General features: G+C 52.5%; 1 protein-coding gene and 1 long non-coding RNA gene across 4 annotated transcripts in view; one reads left to right on the forward strand and one right to left on the reverse strand.

The window, feature by feature from the left end:
• Window positions 1-10,147: 10,147 nt before the first annotated feature.
• LOC116738736 lies at window positions 10,148-11,983 on the reverse strand. Its single transcript, XR_004345347.1, has 3 exons — window positions 11,856-11,983; window positions 10,322-11,464; window positions 10,148-10,194 (listed from the first exon to the last, which is right to left on the reverse strand). It is a non-coding gene; the product is annotated as an uncharacterized LOC116738736 (long non-coding RNA).
• Window positions 11,984-13,000: 1,017 nt separating this feature from the next.
• Window positions 13,001-19,539, forward strand: part of SLC66A2 (solute carrier family 66 member 2) — a 46,803-nt gene continuing 40,264 nt past the window's right edge. For all 3 annotated transcript variants that reach the window (XM_032602403.1, XM_032602404.1, XM_032602405.1), the window contains exons 1-2: window positions 13,001-13,338; window positions 18,295-18,428. In XM_032602403.1, the coding sequence (XP_032458294.1) occupies window positions 13,136-13,338; window positions 18,295-18,428 (337 nt within the window). In that variant the 5' untranslated portion in view covers window positions 13,001-13,135. The remainder of the gene's footprint in view (window positions 13,339-18,294; window positions 18,429-19,539) is intronic.

The following is a 19,539-nucleotide window of genomic DNA, read 5'->3' on the forward strand; positions in this document are numbered from 1 at the left end:
CTCAAGAAATCATACAGTTACCATATGAGTCAATTCCACTTCTGGGTATAAACCCCAAAGAAGTGAAAACAGGGACTTGAACTAATATTCGTACACCATGTTTATAGCGGCATCATTCACGATAGCCGAAAGGAGGAAGCAACCCGTGTCTATCGATGGATGAGTGAATGGATAAATAAAATAATATATATACAAGTTATTTTTAAAAAGGAAGAAAATTCTGACACATGCTGCAAAATGGATGAGCCTTGAGGAATTATGCTAAGTGAAAGAAGCTGATCATAAAAGGGATCGATTTTGTATGATTCCACTTATATGAGGTCCCCAGAGCAGTCAAATCCATAGAGATAGAAAGCAGACGGTGGGTGTCAGGGGCTGGGGAGAGGGGGATAATGCATTAGTGTTTAGTGAGTGCAGAGTTTCAGTTTGGAAAGATGAAAAATTCTGAAGATGGATGGTGGTGATGGCTGCGCAACAAGTATGAATGTCCTTAATGCCAGCGAACTGTACACTTAGAGATGGTTAAAATTACACCTGAAACTAACACAATGTTGCAAATCAACTGTACTTCAATAAAAAACAATAGATGGTAAATTTGATGTTATGTATATTCTACCACAATATACATATATTTTAAGTACATCACTCCAGCTTCAAACCCTAGGCTAAGAATTCCAGGAGCTAGGAAACCTGTTACTCTCTTTCCCTACCCCTTTGTGTTTTTTAGTATGTGTCTATCTTTCTCAACTGTAATCTCTGTGGTCCAGTGGAAACCTGTTAGACATTCTCTGATAACCCTGAGAACCTAATCTCTAATGGAGAAATAGAATCTGTCATTCTACATCTAGCACCTGAATGGTTTTTCATTTGGATTTGACCTATGCTGCCTAATTAGGGATCAAATTCTTAGTTCTGCATCTGTGGGGGACAAAATCATTAATATGGAAGCAAGAATCACTCAACAAAAATTCATTTTGTTAAGGATATTAAATTTCAGGAACTAGGTTCAGGGGAAAAATTCTCGAATGCAATTCATCTTGCAAATCTACAATAGGAGAGTATTCAAGTGTGCTGTGAAGCTGCAGAAATTAGATGCTGTTTTTAATGGTGCCAAGAGAGTTTGGGGAGGAAAATAGAGTCTAGGTAAGAAGTACATAATGGAATCAAAGACACAGACCACAAGAGCAGCAGCTAAATATGAAACAAAACTTTAAATTAGAAAAGTAAAATTTTAACTTTGATAGATGAGATTATAGGGTGACCGAATGTAAGAGGAAGTTCTATCCTGTGAGGCGTGAATGCCCGTGGAAGCGCCCAGATGCTCCTTTGATTCCATGTGAATGGCTTCATTTCTAAGGCCTTAAACCTAAGACGCTGCTGATTTTAAGATGCACCATTATTGCCAAGAAAGGGAGGAATGCTGGTGATTAGACGGTGCTGTTTTTTATTTTATATTCATTAAAAGAGCTTTTCTATAGTTATTGGTGCTGGGTGATGGATACATGGAATTCACTGTGCTACAATCTCTACTTTTGTGTATGTTTGAAATTCTCACTTAAAAATTCTGTAAGCAAAGAAGGGTTCTTTCAGGGTACTGATTTGGACAGACAGATTTGAGCATAGAATTTTTTGCTTCCTTTTATTGATTCTAAAATTGTTGCAATGTTTTCATAATTTTAACTTTTTTGTGTTTATTTTATTTTTTTTTTTTGCGGTACGTGGGTCTCTCACTGTTGTGGCCTCTCCCATTGCGGAGCACAAGCTCCAGATGCGCAGGCTCAGCGGCCATGGCTCACGGGCCCAGCCATTCCGCGGCATGTGGGATCTTCCCGGACCGGGGCACGAACCCGTGTCCCCTGCATCGGCAGGCAGACTCTCAACCACTGCACCACCAGGGAAGCCCTTAACTTTTATTTTTAATGCAACATAATTAACTATTTTTTTAATGCACTATTTATTATGCAATTCTGGCCCCATTTACAGTAAGTTGCCTTTCCCAGAAGCAATTATCCTGAGTCATGAGGACTTCCGGTACTAGTTGTGAATTTTAAAACAGTGGCTCTCAGACCTGGCTGCACGATAGAGCCACGTAACATTTGTCAGCACTCTGGACGCCTTGGCATTTGTGGTTTTTAAGCCCTCCAGGGGTTTCGGTGTGTGAACAAGCGGTCAAAACTGCAGAATGAACAGATTGAGGAAAGCAGAAAAGGAGGAACTGGCTTAAACCTCCCCAAAGGCAGAAAGGGTCTTCATTTTCTCAAATTTGGACATAGACCAATGTCTTACTGCCAGCTGTTTAGAACTTGAAATAAGATAGATTTTTGAAAGATTCTTTCTTCTGCCTGCTCAAATCTGCCTTTGATTTCTCTAGTGAGTTTTTCATTACAGCTATTGTACTTTTCAGCTCCAGAATTTCTTTTTGGTTTCTTTTAGGTTTTCTCCCTCGTTACTGATAGCTCCACTTTGTTCACACATTGCTTTCTCAACGTTCTATGTTCCTTTAGTTCTTTGAGCATCTTTAAGGCAGTCGTTTTAAAGTCTTCGTCGAGTAGATCTGTCATCAGGTCTTCTTTAGGGCCAATTTCTATTAATTAATTGTTCCCTTTGAACAGGTCATACTCTCCTGTTTCTTTGTATGCCCTGTGATTTTTATTTTGTTGTTGCTGAAAATTGGACATTTGAATCCAATAATGTGGTAACTCTGGAAATTGGATTCTCCCCCTTCCTCAAGGTCTGATGCTTTTTGTTATTGTTTTTGTTCTTTGCTTGTTGTAGGTCGTCTGAACTGAGGCTCATCCTGAGGTGGAAACTTAATGTCTGCTCAGGTCTTTCCTGAGCCTTTCCTTGGGCATGTGCAGTCACTTTGTAATTTTCTCCTCTGTGCAATTGTTTTTCAATGCCCTAGTCTTTAATGTCTGGCTTGAAAAGGGGAAAAAGAGAAAAACAAAGGGGGATAAACGGGGCACTCGCGCTTGAAATCCACTTGGTGGGGGAGGGGTTTGCAACAAGGGGGGAGGTGTGGCAGCAACAGCCAGCGGCCTCTTTGGCTGCATCTCTGCCATCTTACGCAGCATCAGAGCACAGGTTCCTGATATTGGAGGACAAGGTCCTTCTGGTCCACCCTGGCTGGCTTCTGCAAGCTGCTCTAGAAACACGTGTATGGCCTCCTGCCATGTGGCTGAGGGTGGGACGGGTAGGTGCTACGTGCTAAGACCTGAAAGTCACCACAATTGACTGCAGTAACCATCCAGCGCTTCCCCTGGAACTTGCAAGCCTTAACCAGCTCTGGATTCTAAATTAGTTACATCAGACAGATTCTGTCCCTGTAGTTGTGGTCCAGGTGGGGGCCATGCCCGGTGCTTCTTGCTCTGCCATCATCCCAGAGTCCTCTCCAACCTAAAAACTTCTTTAAAAGCTTTTAAATACTTACTTCCAAGGTTGCCCCAACTCTTGCTCTGACCAGCCCAGCATCTGGTTTTTATTCTGCATTGGTCAGTGTCAGTGTTGGTGTTCCCACCACTCCAACAACTCCTCTCAAAGGCCACCCCAAGGAAAATACACAATGAAGAAACAGCTTTCTTTGCCGAGTAAAAATAAAATCAGCTCGGCTTTTTCCACTTCAGGAAAATCAGTCTCTTGCTGTCAGCCCCTCAGAGGTAGAAACTCTGGGGCTGGGGGCTGGCTCCTGGCCACCCCCCACCCCATGTTAGCATTCACAGGTACTTCTGAGCCTCTCAGTGGGCACCTGTCTGTGGCCCACAGTTGCCTTGGGAAGAAAAGAAAATCCAAAGTCTGAGTTAAAAATGAAGTTGCTTCTTTTCCAGGTAAACAATTTTATCACGTCACAATCTTCCGTTTTTTTCTGCCGCACCACGTGGCTTGTGGGAGCTTGTTCCCCAGCCAGGCATCAAACCCAGGCACCCCCCCCACCCTCCCCGCCCCCCGTAGTGAAAGTGCTGAGTCCTAACCGCTGGGCTGCCAGGGAATTCCCTGTCACATCACAGTCTCAATGAGGGACCTCAAGGAAACACTTGCATGAGCTTTAGAGAATGTGTCCAGCTGGACGAAAGTGTCCAGCTCTCTGGGGAGCCTTGGGTGCTTGTTCCAGCCCCAGCGAGGAGTGAGGGCCCAGGAAACTCTCAGGCAAGGTGGGGGGAGGGAGAGAGGGAAGGAGGGAGGGAGGAAACATTCAAGAAGCCTCTGGGTGATTGGTTGCAAGTTAATGCACACTTTGTATTTAAAAATTCTCTTTAGTACAGTCTATTTTCCCTTTACTGTATGACTTTTCAAATAAAAAATTGTGCTTTTTGCTACTGGTCAGGTTACAGTCTTAAGAGGTAAGATACTTGAGGAAATGTGAATGACAGAAAACTTAAGTCGCCTGACACGTTTCTGGAGCTCAAGCACATTAATTATCATTTAAAAAGCAGGCCACCAGGCAGGCGAGCAGTAGGGGGCTCCGGGGGCCCCTGGAGGGAATGAGCACCCTGCACCCCTGCTTCCTTGGTGTAAACACGATGCTGGCAGAAGCAGCAGACACAGGCCAGCATCGTGTGAGTCCATTTTCTGAAACGTCCAGAACAGGCAAAGGCATAAAGACAGAGAGCAGACTGCTGGTTTCCAGGGCTGGAGGGGGCAGGGGCTGGGGAGGAACTGCCTAAGAGGCGTGAGGTTTTATTGGGGGACGAAAATGTTCCAGAACCAGATGGAAATGGTGCTCCCACCACACTGTGAATGTACTGTATGCCACTTGTTCATTTATGAATGTACTGTATGCCAGTTGTTCATTTAACAGAGCTAATTTTCTGTTGCATGAATTTTGCCTCAATTAAAAACAAAGACGAGGGCTTCCCCGGTGGCGCAGTGGTTGAGAGTCTGCCTGCCGATGCAGGGGACACGGGTTCGTGCCCCGGTCCGGGAAGATCCCACATGCCGTGGAGCGGCTGGGCCCGTGAGCCATGGCCGCTGAGCCTGCGCGTCCAGAGCCTGTGCTCCGCAACGGGAGAGGCCACAACAGTGAGAGGCCCGCGTACCACAAAAAAAAAAAAAAAAAAAAAAAAACAAAGACGAGGAAGGTTCACAGGCAAAAGCATGCGCTTCTGGAGTCGGGATCGTGCGTGTGTGCTGTGTGCTCTCGAGGGCACCCCTCAGCGTAAGCACTGCTGTTCTCGGCTGACTGGTAGTAATCTGCACCTCGAGCCTGCATTCTGCATCTTCTTTCCAGCAAGAGTTCCTTTCGCTGAATGAGTGAGTGGTGAACCCCGATGACGCGGCCTTTCTCTCCGCGAAGCCACCTCGAATTCACAGGCGATGCTGCCTCTGGACGCCTCCTCCATTTCTGCTGTCAGCCCTCACGCCCTCTGCTGCCGCCTCCAGCTCTGTCCTCGTCTTTCCCTTCCTGAGTCAGTCCCCTTTGCAGAGTCATGAACTTCTGCTATTAGAGCTTGTTGCAAACCACTGCTTTTTGTTTGTTTTTGTGCTACAAGATCTTGCATTCATTTTCAGTGGATTTTTAGCCAAACACAGTGAACAAAGGTCACATTCCAACTTTTTTGTTTTTATTTTTCATCTCACAGGTAGCTGAGATCTAATTACCTGGTTTGAATTTGAAATGGTTTCTATTCCAACTATTAACAAAGAATTTTGAGCACGAGACGCCTTCATTTGCCTTCTCTCACTTTCCCTGTGCTCACTGGCCACCTAGTCTGCTGGATAAACCAACTGCACGGAACTTCCGTGTCACTTTTTAAAATAAGTGAAACCTTTTCTGGGTCTTTTGAGACTTCTGATGTGACCCCATCAGTCCTTTGAGCTCTGCACGTTGTTCACATCTGGACTGTTCTTTGTCTAGTAACTGCACACGCTTATTCTGGTCTTTTCTTTTTAGATGTGATCAGACCTCATCTTTACTCAGTTTAATTTCACTACGGGCTTTTTCTCTGCATGTTTTACAAAATAATTCCTTGATGAAACTTGTAACTATGTAGTTCCATAGCCTTCTAGCCTTCCTCTAGTCTTCAACCTATGAGCAGATTTCCCACTAGCATTTGTTTAGTTTCTTCAAACTGCAGTTTTACCCCCCAGCTCAGCCTCTTTTTCAGAGAGCACCTTGTTCTGTACACACTTCCGGCCTCCCGCAAGGGCGGCTCACTTAACCAGGGGATATGACATCGTTGCCACAATGCTCCTGGCTAAACTGCAGACGTTAGATCTGTCCAGTTTCACAGGCACGTTGCTTATTCACTTACTTTTGGTGCATAAGGCTACCATCACCCGACAAATTTTAAGAATTGCATCTATTTCTCTGAAGGTATTTAAAAACGTTCGCACACCCTGCTGTTCAGTCGCTGGCGTCTTTTGCACTTTCTGGAAAGTGAAGTTCCCAGAAGAAAAGTGGCAAAGCAATCGATTCCTGACAAAGCAGTGAGGGTGCCAGGCGCCCAGGTACTTCATGAAAACCGGGCTCAGACTCCCGTGGGCAGCACCGCCAGGGCCCCCGGGCGCTGCTGCACTCGTGACTCTCAAAGGTCTCCGACACCAGCCTCTGCACCCTTGCTTCCTACTCGTCTCTTGGAGGCCGACGGGGCTCTAACTAGTTCCCAACCTTCCTACCACCCGCCTCTCAAGCTGGGGGCTTGCTCTGTAATTCGGGGCCCAGCCGGTGGTCTCCTGGCTGCGGGACACCCCTGCCCCGTTCACTTTGCTCAGGTGGTGTCCCACCTCTGTGCTCGGGCAGCCGCCCCACGTGCTGTGTGGTCTTTGGTGTTTCTGCCGCCCTCCTGATTTCACTGCAGGTGGAGTCTGCATTTCCGTGTAGGGGCTCCTCACTGCTTTGGGGGAGGGGACATGTGCATCTAGGCTGGTGCTCCGTCTGGCCGGGCCTAAGGCCCAGGAGCTCTGTCTCCATCTCACCAGGGAAACCTTGGGGCTTCACAACCAGGAGCCGGACAGGACACCTCTCAGGATGCACATCTTTCCTTTCCTGCTTTTAAAAGAATATTTTCTCCCCTTTGTTGTCCTTTTATCTTACTTTTGTGTGTTTGTCATTTAAAATCTATAGAGGTGACAGTGTTCTTGTGTAAGGTCCTAGCAGTCCATCGGCTACATGACATTCCTGCACAAAGGCTGAGGTGGGGGGCCCTCCAGCATGGGGCTCTGGAAGGCAGAGGCAAGGCTGAGAAGGGTGGTCATATCCTCGACCTTCGAGGATGTCCAGGGCCTGAGCTGAGTCCAGTAGAGGCCAGAGGAGACCTGGAAGGGTGACGGCCTGTCCCAAGCCCTGCGGAGACGGGACATGCGGCGGGTGCAGGGGCTGGAGCACAGTTCTGTGCTCTCTGCAGGTGTTCTTCACCTGCAGAACCATTGTTCATGGAGCAGTTGCAGAGCCGCTGTGCTTTCAATGAATATTGATCCTTAATGAGAGGCGCCATTTATGTCTACCGCCTGCTCTGTGTTGGGCCGAGTGGCAACTCGGGTGGGCTTGCAGTGGCTCCACAACTTGGGGACACAGGTGTCAGTCTGGAAAGTCAGAAGTGGGCTGATGTGGGTGGTTAGGGGCCATTGGTCTGGGGGTTTGTGTAGTATGGTTGACTGTTGTTAGATGCCATTTGGGAAGTGCTAAAGTTGTGGACACTTCAAAATTTGTGTGCGTGTTAGGGGAAGTGATGCGCCTTTGTAATGAACGATCCCTGTTCCAGTGGTCGAGCCCGGCGACATTCTCATTGGTGTCACAGTCCGAGGCCGGCAGGCAGGAACTGGGCCATGCCCTAGTGGAGCTCTCTGCTACCTTGTTCGCACCTGGCCAGCAGGAGAGGGCGAGCAAGGAGGGTGGGGTGGAGACTGGTGGGGCCGGGCACTTCCACCCAAGTCACTGGCCAGAGGTCAGCCACACGGCCGCCCCGAGGCACGGGGTGGGCCTGGGGGCCAGCAGTGAGCCCGGCCTCACATGGTAAAGGTACGAGCTCAGGATACAAGAAAATAGACATTCGCCAGGCAGAAGCCAAGGCCGGGTCCATGATGCCCTGCAGCTGCCCTTCCCAGCGGTCCAGCTCTGCAGCCTTCTACAAACCTCAGCGGGGTGCTTTGTCCACAGCCCCTGGATTCTATTTTGTCTACATTCAGAGGCAGAATGAAGTTCTCAGAAACAACCGGTAAGCACATCCTCCGACAATGGGATGCATGGACCCTCGGGTGACTCTCAGCCCACGTGCCCTCATCGTGCCAGCTCAGCACAAGCCCTCAGCTTGGTGGTCTCAGTGACTTCGGTGAGAGCTTACCTTTCTTGGTGCCGTTTCCATATTCTCGACTAGTTCCAAAAATAGCACCTGTGAGCTGAGGAGAAAGTAAGAGCTCACACCTGGAGCCCATCTGTCTCAGCTAGAGCCTTGCAATGGAGCCCACAGGTATCCAAGAAGTGGCATGTGCTTGGCTCAAGGGCAAACGGGGGACACGTTTGGATGCCACATGACCCAAGTGTGGGACGTGGCCTTTCACTTCTGGGGAGAGGTAGCAATGCAGAAACTCGCCTTTTCTTCTGGTAAAGTGAAGCCATGTATTTTTTTCAATTAGAAAAGTCATATAGGGAATTCCCTGCTGGTCCAGTGGTTAGGACTCCGAGCTTCCACTGAAGGGGGCGCGGGTTCGATCCCTGGTTGGGGAACTAAGATCCTGCATGCTGTGTTGCAGCCAAAAAATAAATATTCCCCCCCAAAAATCATATATACTCACTGTAAAAAATTTAAGCCAAGGATTTCCCTGGTGGCTCAGTGGTTAAGAATCGGGGATTCTGCCAATGCAGGGGACATGGGTTGGAGCCCTGGTCCAGGAAGAGCCCACGTGCCGCGGAGCAGCTAAGTCTGTGCACCACAACTACTGAGCCTGTGCTCTAGAGCCCCTGAGCCACAACTACTGAGCCCATGAGCCACAACTAATGAGCCCGAGCCACAACTACTGAGCCCACAAGCCACAACTGCTGAGCCCGCGTGCCACAACTACCGAAGCCCGCGCGCCTAGAGCCCGTGCTCCACAAGAGAAGCCACTGCAATGAGAAGCCCGCGCACTGCAACGAAGAGTAGCCCCTGCTCGCTGCAACTAGAGAAAGCCTGCACAGCAAAGCAACAAAGACCCGATGCAGCCAAACATAAAACAAATTAATTAGTTAGGTATAAAATAGTCATATGAGAGATAAGTATTAAGAATTGAGGCTTTATCTGCTCAGGCTTGTTTCCCATGCACTTACTCATATACGTGAATAAAGTACTAATGGTCTTGCTGACGCTCCGTCTTTTTTGCAGCATAGAAGCAATTCCCTTGGGAGGGCGGAGGGCCAGCATCATTGCCTGAGACAGCTGTTCCTGTCACCCATCTGCTCACAGACCTCTGTGGTCCTCTTCCCTGTATTTCCGCTGCACAGGACACCACATACCCCAGGGACAGTGTCGCTCGCGGAGGCTTATTTCTGAACCTCACCCAGCCTGACAATCTCTGTCTTTTAACTGGTGTGTTTAGACCACTCACATTTAAAGTGGTTATTGATATAGCTGGATTAAAATTTAGCACTTTATAATTGTTTTCTATTCATTGCATTTATTCTGTTTCCTTTTCCTCCTCACTTTCTGCTTTCTCTGGTTTTAACTGTGCATTTTATACAATTCCATTTTTATCTCATCTCTTGGTGTATTATTTATGGTTTAAAAAAACTTTTCTAGTGGTTGCCCTAGGGTTTACAATATATATTTTAAAATGATCTAAGTTCACCTTCAAATAACATATACTGCTTTATGTGTAGTGCTGGTACCTTATATGAGAATATTCCCCAATTCCTCCCTTACATCCCTTGTCATTCATTTCATTTATCCACGTGCTATAATCACCCAATACACTGTTACTCGATTGCTTTAAATAAACACTAATCTTTTAGATTAAGAATAAGAGAAAAAAAAAGATTTACCTTATTTATTCTTTCTCTGAGGGTCTTCATTTCTTTATGGAGATCCAATTTTCCTTCTGACTAAATAACTTATTTTAACATTTCCTCCAGGGTTGGGGATTTCGCTGGTGGCGCAGTGGTTAAGAATCCGCCTGCCAGTGCAGAGGGCATGGGTTCGAGCCCTGGTCCGGGAAGATCCCACATGCCACAGAGCAGCTAAGCCCGTGCGCCACAACTACTAAGCCCGTGTGCCTAGAGCCCGTGCTCTGCAACAAGAGAAGACACCACAATGAGAAGCCCACGCACCACAAGGAAGAGTAGCCCCGCTCGCTGCAACTAGAGAAAGCCGCAGCAACGAAGACCCAACGCAGCCAAAAACAAAACATTTCTTACAGGGTTGGTCTGCTGGCAATAAATTCCTTGGTGCCATGTTTTTCTGAGAAAGTGTTTCTCCTTCGCTTTATGGATTCTATATTGGTTTCCAGTGGTTTGCTGTGACAAATTGCCACAAGCTGGGTGGCATAAAACTGCAGAGATTTATTCTCTCACAGTTCTGGAAGCCAAAAATCTGAAATCAGTTTAACTGGGTCAAAATCAAGGCGTTGGCAGGGCTCTGCTCCTTCCAGAGGCTCCTGGGAGGATTCGCTCCCCGCCTCTGCCAGCTGCTGGTGGCTGCCAGCATTCCTGCGCTGCATTACTCCAACTTTCAAGGCCGCATCTTCAAACCTCTCTGCTCCGTCATCTCATGGCCTCTGTGTGTCTCAAGTCTCCTTCTGCCTCTCTCTTATAAAGATACACGTGATGGCATTTAGGGCCCACCTGGGTAATGCAGGATAATCTCTGCATCGCAAGGTCCTTAACGTAATCACATCTGCAATTTCTTTCTTTTCACAGAAGGTAATGTTCACAGGTTCCAGGAACTAGGATGTGCTAGTTCTGGGTTTCATTTTTCAGACTGCACAGTTTGGCCGGCTTCTTTTGTTTGTAAAACAGGAAGCCAGGTAATGTGCAGCAGCCGACATGAGCTCTCTCCTTCTGCTTGAGCGATGGTTCTGGACCAGTGGGTGCCCCTCTACTCCAGACAGGTGGGGTTCAAAAGGATTACAGGCCCCTTCTGTGGGGCAAAATCTTGGATCAAGAATGCAAGACTGTACGCACTTCGCAGGACTCTGGAGGCGCTTGCTGTCCACACTCCACCTGGCACAGATGATGGGTCCAGGGCAGCAGCTGGCTATGGGCTGGCACCACTTTGTCCACGTGCTCCAGGACAAACGGGGCCAGATGCAGTGGCCTCAGATGCTCCAGTGCGTGGGGAGGGAAGACTATATCCCTACTCCAACCTCCACCATAAAGAGGACAGAACATTCTGGAGCTCCAGAGCTCGGGGTAGGATCTGGCTAAGGAGGAACAGCTACTTTTCTTCTCCAGCCTCTCCAGGACTTCCTTTTCCGCCTGTGTTTTATTTCCTTGTACATTTCTGGTGCTGTGTTCTTGGCCTTCTCTGGTGGATACTCAGAAGTACACTGGCCTCAGAGGCTGGAGAGGATGAGAGCAACCTGTGTTTCACGGAGAGCTCTCCTTATCCCCAGGCTCGTTTGGGAGTTGCTCTAAGTGAGGTTGTACCTGTTCTTAGGATTTCCCACGAAGCATACCAGGTAGGAAGCTGGCTGGCCGGTTGTGTGCCCCTGGGGACCCCCCTCTCTCACCCACCAGGCCTTCCCTTTTGGGGTGATTTGGGCTTGCTGTGGTGGAGGTGGGAGCCCTGGGGGAGCTCCTCTGTAGACAGAATCCTGGGGGCCTGCAGGCGGTCTTTTCTGCTCTGAGCCCGCCTGCACAGGGTCCAGGGCGGGCTGGCTGGCTTCTCACGGGGCCCTCCCTGACCCCCACCCCTCCCTCGCCCACCAGCATCTGGGTTCTGAGCACCTACCTCCCTCGAGCTCCCGAGGGCTCCCCTTGGTCAGGTGACACACTCAGGAATTCCTGTTTTCTCTCTCAGTGAGTGCTAGAGTTGTGCGCTCGAGATGAAGCACGTACCCTTCGCAGATCCGAGCTCCACCGGCCAGCACTGTCTTCAGTGACAAGGAACCTAACGCACTTGTGGACGGCAGTCCTGGCTGCTGCCTCCCTGGGCCCCGAAGTGGACCTTCAGAGGCTTCAGGCTGCGGGTGGGCTTTCGCTTCCCCGAGGAGTCGCGCCCCCGGCCCCCGCGCCTGGCCGAAACTGCCCTGGCCCTCTGCAAACTTCCGAACGCCGCTCCTCAGGGACACGCCCCGGCTCAGGATGAGGAGCCCCACAGACCCGGGCAGACCATGAACGGTGGAAGGACCCCTGGAATCACGGGGCGCTCAGACCCTGCCCGAGTCCCCACGAGAGGGGCGTCCCCAGGCCTCGCGCTGACCCTCGGGGCGGCGACAGGACCCGGTCCCCTGCTCCCGTTGGCGGCGCGCCGCGTCTACAAGGCAACTCGCCGCGGGACAGATGGCGCCGGGTCCACGTGGGCCCCTGGCCCAGAAGGAGAGGCCCCGCCAGGCAGCGATTTCCTAACCAGGGCCGGGTGGGCCCACGGAGCGCCCTGGCCACGACCCACGACACCCGGCTTCGCCCCGGGTCCCGCCCCCACCTCCCCGCCCACCGGCGCGCTCTAGGACCCAGCGGCGCCCGCCCCTCCGCCCGGCGCGGGCGGGGCCACGTATTGTGACGTCACGCCGAGGCGGGGCCCGGCGCTTGGACAGACAGAAGGAGGGTGGACTGACCGCTGGGAGCCGCCAGCGCGGGTGAGTCCGGCGGGGTCAGTAGTGTGCGTGGACGCGAGCGCCGCGCTGGGCTGAGCGTCCACCCCGGGCCGGGCCCCCTGGGCAGTGTCTACCCTCTTCCCCCCTCCTCCTGTCCCTCCGATCCCCAGGCTGTGCGACCCCCTCCCCCGGAACTGAGCCCCCACCCCGAACTGAAAGTCCACCCCGGGCCGGCGACCCGGAGGAGGGGGTCGTGCCCCAGCCGCGAGCCCGGCGGTGCGCCCCCCATTGGGCGTGGAGGCCCGGCCCGAGTGCTTTACCGCTTTTCCTCTCTCGCCAGGCCCCGCGACGGAGGACGGCTCAGGGCAGCGGCGGCATGTGAGGGTGACAGCGCGCGCGCCGGGAGCCCGAGAGCGCGGAGCGCGCGTGGGCCAGGTGGACGTCAGCTTGCCGGCGGGGCCGCCGGGCGCTCGGGATGGACGCAGAAGGCTTGGGTTGGCTTTTGGTCCCGCTGCAGCAGCTGGTTTCCTGGGGGGCAGCTGGGGCCATGGTCTTCGGAGGGGTGGTGCCGTACATCCCGCAGTACAGGGACATCCGGAGGACTCAGAACGCCGAGGGCTTCTCGACCTACGTATGTCTGGTGCTCCTGGTGGCCAATATCTTACGAATCCTCTTCTGGTAGGTTGAGGGCTTTCTTACTGTGGGGTGCTCCCAGGGAGATGGCTTTCTCCTTTTCTGGGTGAGGCCGGGGGGGCGGAAGTGTCTGCACTTCCTGGGAAGGAGCTGGTGAAATGGATGAGACTTTTTCCCAGGGAAAATGGTGGGATTGAAGTGGAGAAGCTCACATAATCTGGGATCTGCGTCTTCATTTTCGGTGGCTCGTACATGTACTGGATGCTTGCCCAGGGCCTTTTCTGTGGTGCTGTGTCCTAGGACTGGGTCCATGCCCTTAGGAATTTGGGTGAGGTTTGGGGGTAGTGGAGAGAAAACGAAGGGAATTAATGAATACCGGTAACAGAAGGTGGTCAGCATAGGAAGGACAAACCACTGGCCAGTAAAGGCTCTCAGGAGGGAACCAGACAGGAAGGAGTGCTGTGGGGGTGGTCTGCCTTGAAGGGTGGTCCCTTCCTGCCTTCCGCCTTGTGTGTGCGGGTTTGTTTTTGTTTGTTTTTTTTAACAGTAAGTCAACTTTCTGGATAATACTTAAAAGACTTTTTTTTGCTCCTCTCAGACCAACTTCCTCTTATTATCATTTGCATTCTGGTCAGGAACTTGAAGTTAATTTTAACAGTTGTTGAAGCCAGACATAATTGGGAGGGTACACTTTCAGAGGAAGTGAAAAGAGGTCTCGCGGCCTCGCTGTAAGGCCAAAAAAGCCTGCAACTTTCCTTCCTTCTAGACGGTCCCAGGCCCCTCTGTGAGCACAGACAGGACAGCCTGGGACCGGGCAGCTGGCTCCTCCTTTTGCCTTTTTGGAGTAATCGTGCTTTCTTGCTAATTGAGTTTAAGTCAGCCTTACTGAGGCGTGATTTACAGGGAAGAAAGTCACCCGTTGCACGTGCGCAGTTTGATGAGTTTTGGCAGATGTCCCCTCTGCGGTCATCAGGGTGTGAGTCCCCTGAGTCCAGAAGTTCTCTGGTCCTTCACCTTCTGTCCACCTGGCCTAAGGCAGCCCTTGGTCACTCTCACTGTGTTTTTGCTTAGTCTGAGGTTTTAAAAGGTGAGCTGGTGAGTCGACCCCTTCTCCTGGAAGAATTTGTCACACCATGAGCCCTGTCTCTGGGCCAGTCCGCTTCTGAAGGAGGGGTCAGAGGGCGCTTATCTTTTAACTTGTTTAGCACAAGTTGAAAAAGTGCATTTGAAGACTCCTCCTTTCCCTGTGGCTGAGGATAGCACTCGGCCGCTGCAGCAAGACCCTCCCCTTCCCTCTCTCAGCTGCCCCTCACTAGGTAGGGTTGCACAGAAGCAGGTCCCAAGCTGTAATCGTGTGTGACACTGCTGTCAACCCTGAGCACCCTGGGTGTGGCCTCCGGAGCTCCCAGCCCAGGCCCGGGGCGGTAGGTCGGGAAGCAGCATTTCCTCTAGGCAGTGGCAAGTTTTCTCGGAGGAGTGGCGGAGGATTGGCTGAGGTTGCGTTTCTTACGGGAAATAGTTCCTTTGAGAGGTCTTCCCCCCCAGCCATGCTTATCATTCAGAATTGCAAAAAGAAAATAGGATATCTAATCTACCTCTAACTATCTGTTTTGGAGAAATCAGAAATTAAACCAGTTTCTTGAATGCCATCTCGTCAGTGCTTCTGGGTTTAACAAGCAAGCATTTGATGCGTTGGGACTGGGAGTTCTCTCTCCATTGTAGGGCCTGAGCCTTTGAGAAAGAAAGAGTCTTTGGTGGAATTCTGAACTTTGTGCACTGGCACGTCTATTTCTGCACATCTCATTGCCCCTTTCGCACAGCATCAGCTGTGTGAGCTGTCCTGGGTCCCTCCGTGAGTTCAGTGGCTGCTGTGTGAACACACAGGGCTGCCCTCAGCCTGGATTCCAGAAGACTGTGGGACCCTATGGGAAGAAGGGAGGGCTGGCAGAGGTCTCTCCTCCAGGATCCCTCTGACCTGGGGTTGTGCTTTCCCTGTGTTTCACACCTGGCAGTACTTTGTAGTTCACGTGGTAAAGCCCAGCAGACAGGCCGGGCTCCGTCTATGACTTGTAACAAATGCACGCGTCTCCTCCCACGTGGTCCCAAGGCCCCACTGCTCTGAGGGTGTTGCCTGTGCTTCCTTTCCTTCCTTTCTCTGGAGCCTCCAAAGCCCCTACTCCTGGGTCCCCTAGCAGCCCATTTGATTTAATAGGTTTTTCAGGGTTTCCCATGAGCCAGACACTGGGCAGATGCTGCAGGGTTAACGCTTCAGCAGAAGTGCTGTATGGAACGTGCCAGACACGTGTATATGGGCGATGGGTGGTGGGGAGGGGGAGAGCACCGGCTGGGAGCTGTGGTGGGCTCCGGGTGGGACGAGAGCAGTGATGGACTTGGAGGAAGTGAAGAGTACGTTTCCCAAAGCTGGCTGGGAATGCAGTCTCCGGAACTCCAGTCTGCCTGGGAAGCCACCCAGGGAAATGTGTGGTGTGAGGCATGTGAGAAGCTCTGCAGTCCTGGGGGTCGGGGGTGGGGTGGGGGAAGGCTGACCAAGCTGTAGAAACCCGGCGTTTCTGTACCTCACGGAACTCTAATGCCTTTATTTCTTGCGATTCTTCCCATCCTTTTGCAGAACCAGCATTGAGCAGATCATACAAAATGCTGACGTGCAGGATTTGGCCTTTGTGGTGTCGGAAGCCAGAGGGTGGAGTGATTCTGTAAATGAGAAGGGGAGGGAGGGGGCCAGGGTGCAAGGATGGTGCTGCAGGGCCATCTGACCCAGGGCCTGAGGCATTCACAGAGCTAGTTCTCCAGCCCCATCCCTATCTGATCAGAGATATGGTGACACTGTACCGGAGACGGAGAGACGTGGTGACATTGTATTGCAGGTGTAGTAAAATTGTATCGCAGATGTGGTGACACTGCACCAGAGGGCTAGTGACACTCTGCTACTCGAGAAGCCAGTCAGGGAAGTAGATACACAGCTTTTCTTCCAATCGAGCTTTTCTCTGCTACTTTGAAGACGCGTAGAAGGTGTTCCTTGTGGGAGCTTTTGCTCAGGCTCGGTGAGGCAGTGCACGTTCTCTGCCACGCGTCTCCCTGGGAGCGAGACATGTGCACTGCACCGGGGGACGGCGCCTCCACTGGCTGCTCCAAGCAGCAGGCCACACGCTCGTCTGCTGGGCTGTCCTGTCCTCTGCTGCAGACCAGGCTTTGCCAACTGCATTCTCAGGGCGGGGGAGGGAGAGGTGCCCCGTGACACCTCTGCCAGCACAGACTATTAGCGTTAAAGGCAGTAGTTTAAGTAACTTGATAAATGAAAAATAGTGTCTTTCTATTTTAATTGGCTTTTAAAAATCACTAATAATGTTGAGCTTTGTGTCATATTTGTTTTGTCCCTTGTGTATCTTCTGTGGAAAGTTGTGCTTTTTGAAATTTTCTGTCTTGTTCAGCTTGTCTTCACCCTAAAAGCAGTTTAATGTTCACTCTGCCCCCCTTACTTCACTGTAAATACTGAATTTACCTAGATTCGGTTTTCGGTGTGTGGTATAAGGGGAAGCACAAACCTTCATCCCTCGCCCCCCCGTTTTTCTAGTCACTCATTGTTTCTGTTGAAAATAATGGAAGTGGCCTTATTACATAAAGGCCCACATCCCGCGTCTTCAGCCTTGTCACTAACTGGAACTGAGCTTGGTCCCTAGACTGACTGACTTTTTGTGATGCCCGCCCGCTCGTCTCCTCAGCCTGGCGCGGAACCTGCTCTGTCTTCTCCTCTGGACTACCTGTTCATTAGTCAGCCCCCCGGGGTCAGTCAGGTAACCAGTGGGGACTAGTTCCTAGAACTGCTAGAAACGTCCTCAAGCAGCTATTAGGGTTGTGTCCGCACTTTACGGAAGAGATGAAGCCCGGAGGTGGTGGGGCACAGCGAGAAGGCCGGGGGGCAGCGTGCTCCCCAGAGCCAGCCTGTGGCGGAGCGCGTGTGTGGCCCCATCAGCCAGCTGTCAGGGACCCTCTCCTTGTAGGGGCGGGTGTGAGAGCGAGGCCAGGGGAGGTGGGCCGGGCCGTGTCTCCTGGTTTCCAGGAGGAGCTGGAGGTCAGACTGCCATCCAGGACCTCCCGACTGTGACCTGTCGGCCACTGACTCAGGCTAGGGAGGCCCCGTCAGGCCGCGCTGCAGCTGGTTCTAGCAGGATCTCGGCTCCGGAGCAGCCAGGCTGCTTTGAGGGTGCTCTGCCCGGGCCTCGCCGTAGAGGTGACACTTCTGCAGGCCAGTCCTGTGACGCTGGTGGCCACGTTTGAGACCCCAGCTGGTGTGCGGAGGGCAGCGCTGTGACCGGCCCCTGGGCCGGGGTCTTCTGATGGGCCCAGCGGTGCCACTCACTGGGCTGTGGCCGTGGCCTCCAGGAACTCTTGGCTGAGCTGCTGAAATGCTCAACACACTGGAGGAGAGTCAGCAGGAAGGCCCTGGGGCCTATGGCTGGGAGGGCTGGGCGGGCTGGGGCTCGGAGAAGAGAGTGGACGTGGAGGCGTCCGTGCGGGCCAGCCAGGCCTGGTCGGGCATCAGGGCTTGAGGCTGGCAGTGCGGACCACGCCCTGCCTGCCGTCTCCTCCTCTCTGGTGAGGGCTGGGTGGCCCGGCCCCCCACTGCTCTGCTCACACTGGGGGCCGTGCTGGCCTGCAGACCCGACTCCCCATGGCCAGGGGCCAGGGTCGCCGTCGGTCTCCAGACTCTGGAATGAGCCCTGGGGAGGCAGGTGTTCCAGCACCTGGGCTTCTCACCTGGCGGTGGCTGGGCCTCCGCAGGAGGGCGGCGGTCAGCTGGCCGGACTGGGGGTGGGGGGGCAAGGGCAGGAGACCCACTCCCACCGGCCCTCGGCCCTGGGAGGGTTGCAGCGGCTCCCGGGGGGGCCTGCGGCACGTGGCGCAGCCTGCCCGCGACTCGGCTCTGGGGGGCGGTGGAGGCCCGGCCAGCGCCCCCCTGACGCCGCGGCCCCTCCCCCGCAGGTTCGGGAGGCGCTTTGAGGCGCCGCTGCTCTGGCAGAGCGTCGTCATGATCGTGACCATGCTGCTGATGCTGAAGCTCTGCACCGAGGTCCGCGTGGCCAACGAGCTGAACCTGAAACGCCGGGTCTTTGCAGGTTGGTGACCCGCAGCTTTGGGGATGAAGCCCAGCGACTCGACGAGCAAGGCTCGGCTGGAGCTCTCGGGGTGGGGGGCCTCCACCCAGTGCCACCCCAGCAGCGCTGGCTTCGCCAGGTGGCACGGTGTCTGTCGTGACGCCGGTGTTCGCAGTCAGCCAAGTGACACCGTATCGTGTGAAACTGGAACTCGGGCGAGTTACGACCTGTTCTTACCGTGTCCCTCGCCGTGGCCGTCGTCACGCGGGCCCGTCAGCTGGGGCAGGAGGGCGGCACTGCTGGTCTGTTTCTGCTCAGGCCGGAGCCAGATGTTTCCTGCAGAGGCGGTTTTCTCTCTGACCTTGTGTGTGGCTTGTGCACCAAACATAGCCTCTGTTTTTCCCGTCCCCTGTGGCTGAGTCAACCGGCATCTTTCTCACATACCTTGTTAGACATTCACCCGACGTCGTGCTCTGTGGGCCTCGGGTGGGCACGTGGGGTCCGCGAGCTCGGGCAGGCGAGCTCCGTGCTCAGCCCCTACAGCTTTTGGCTGGCTCGGAAGATAGAAGGTGCTCCTCCTGGTTTTGCCTTCTCCTTTGAAAACGTTTCTTTCGAGCCAGTGTTCTGTGTTCGACCGCGCGGGCTGGTGGGCTTCTCTGTGCAGGAGGGTTGAGGCCGTACTTCTGGTTTTTCTAATGACTGAATCTAAGACCGCTCTCCCCTTCGACGTTGTCTGGGAATGTGGGTGTGTGCGATCTCAGCTACTGCTTAGAGAAGAGTTTTCTCTGGAGTTTGTTTAGTTATGGGACTCCTGCAGACTTGAGGTCTTGCCCAGCTATTTTTTCCTTGGTGGTTATTTTCTCTCCCTTTGAGCGACTCCTCTCCTCTTGTGTAGCTTCTGTTTCTAGAGTGAGAGTGAGTGTGTGCTAACTTCAGTCTTTGTAGAAATGGGTCAGCCTCAGCTCCGATGAGGAGCCTGGATCAGTTAGGGTCACTGAGATGATAAAGAGGATCACCCGCCACTCTGTTTCCGGTGTGTTTTTGCTTTTTCTCTCCCGTTAACGCCATCCTCCGAGCTGTGACTCAGGAGATCCACCAGACGTGCTGCCGCTTGTACCGCTGCTCTTGCCTA

This window comes from Phocoena sinus, chromosome 14 (genome assembly GCF_008692025.1).
Source record: "Phocoena sinus isolate mPhoSin1 chromosome 14, mPhoSin1.pri, whole genome shotgun sequence".
Lineage (NCBI taxonomy): Eukaryota > Metazoa > Chordata > Mammalia > Artiodactyla > Phocoenidae > Phocoena > Phocoena sinus.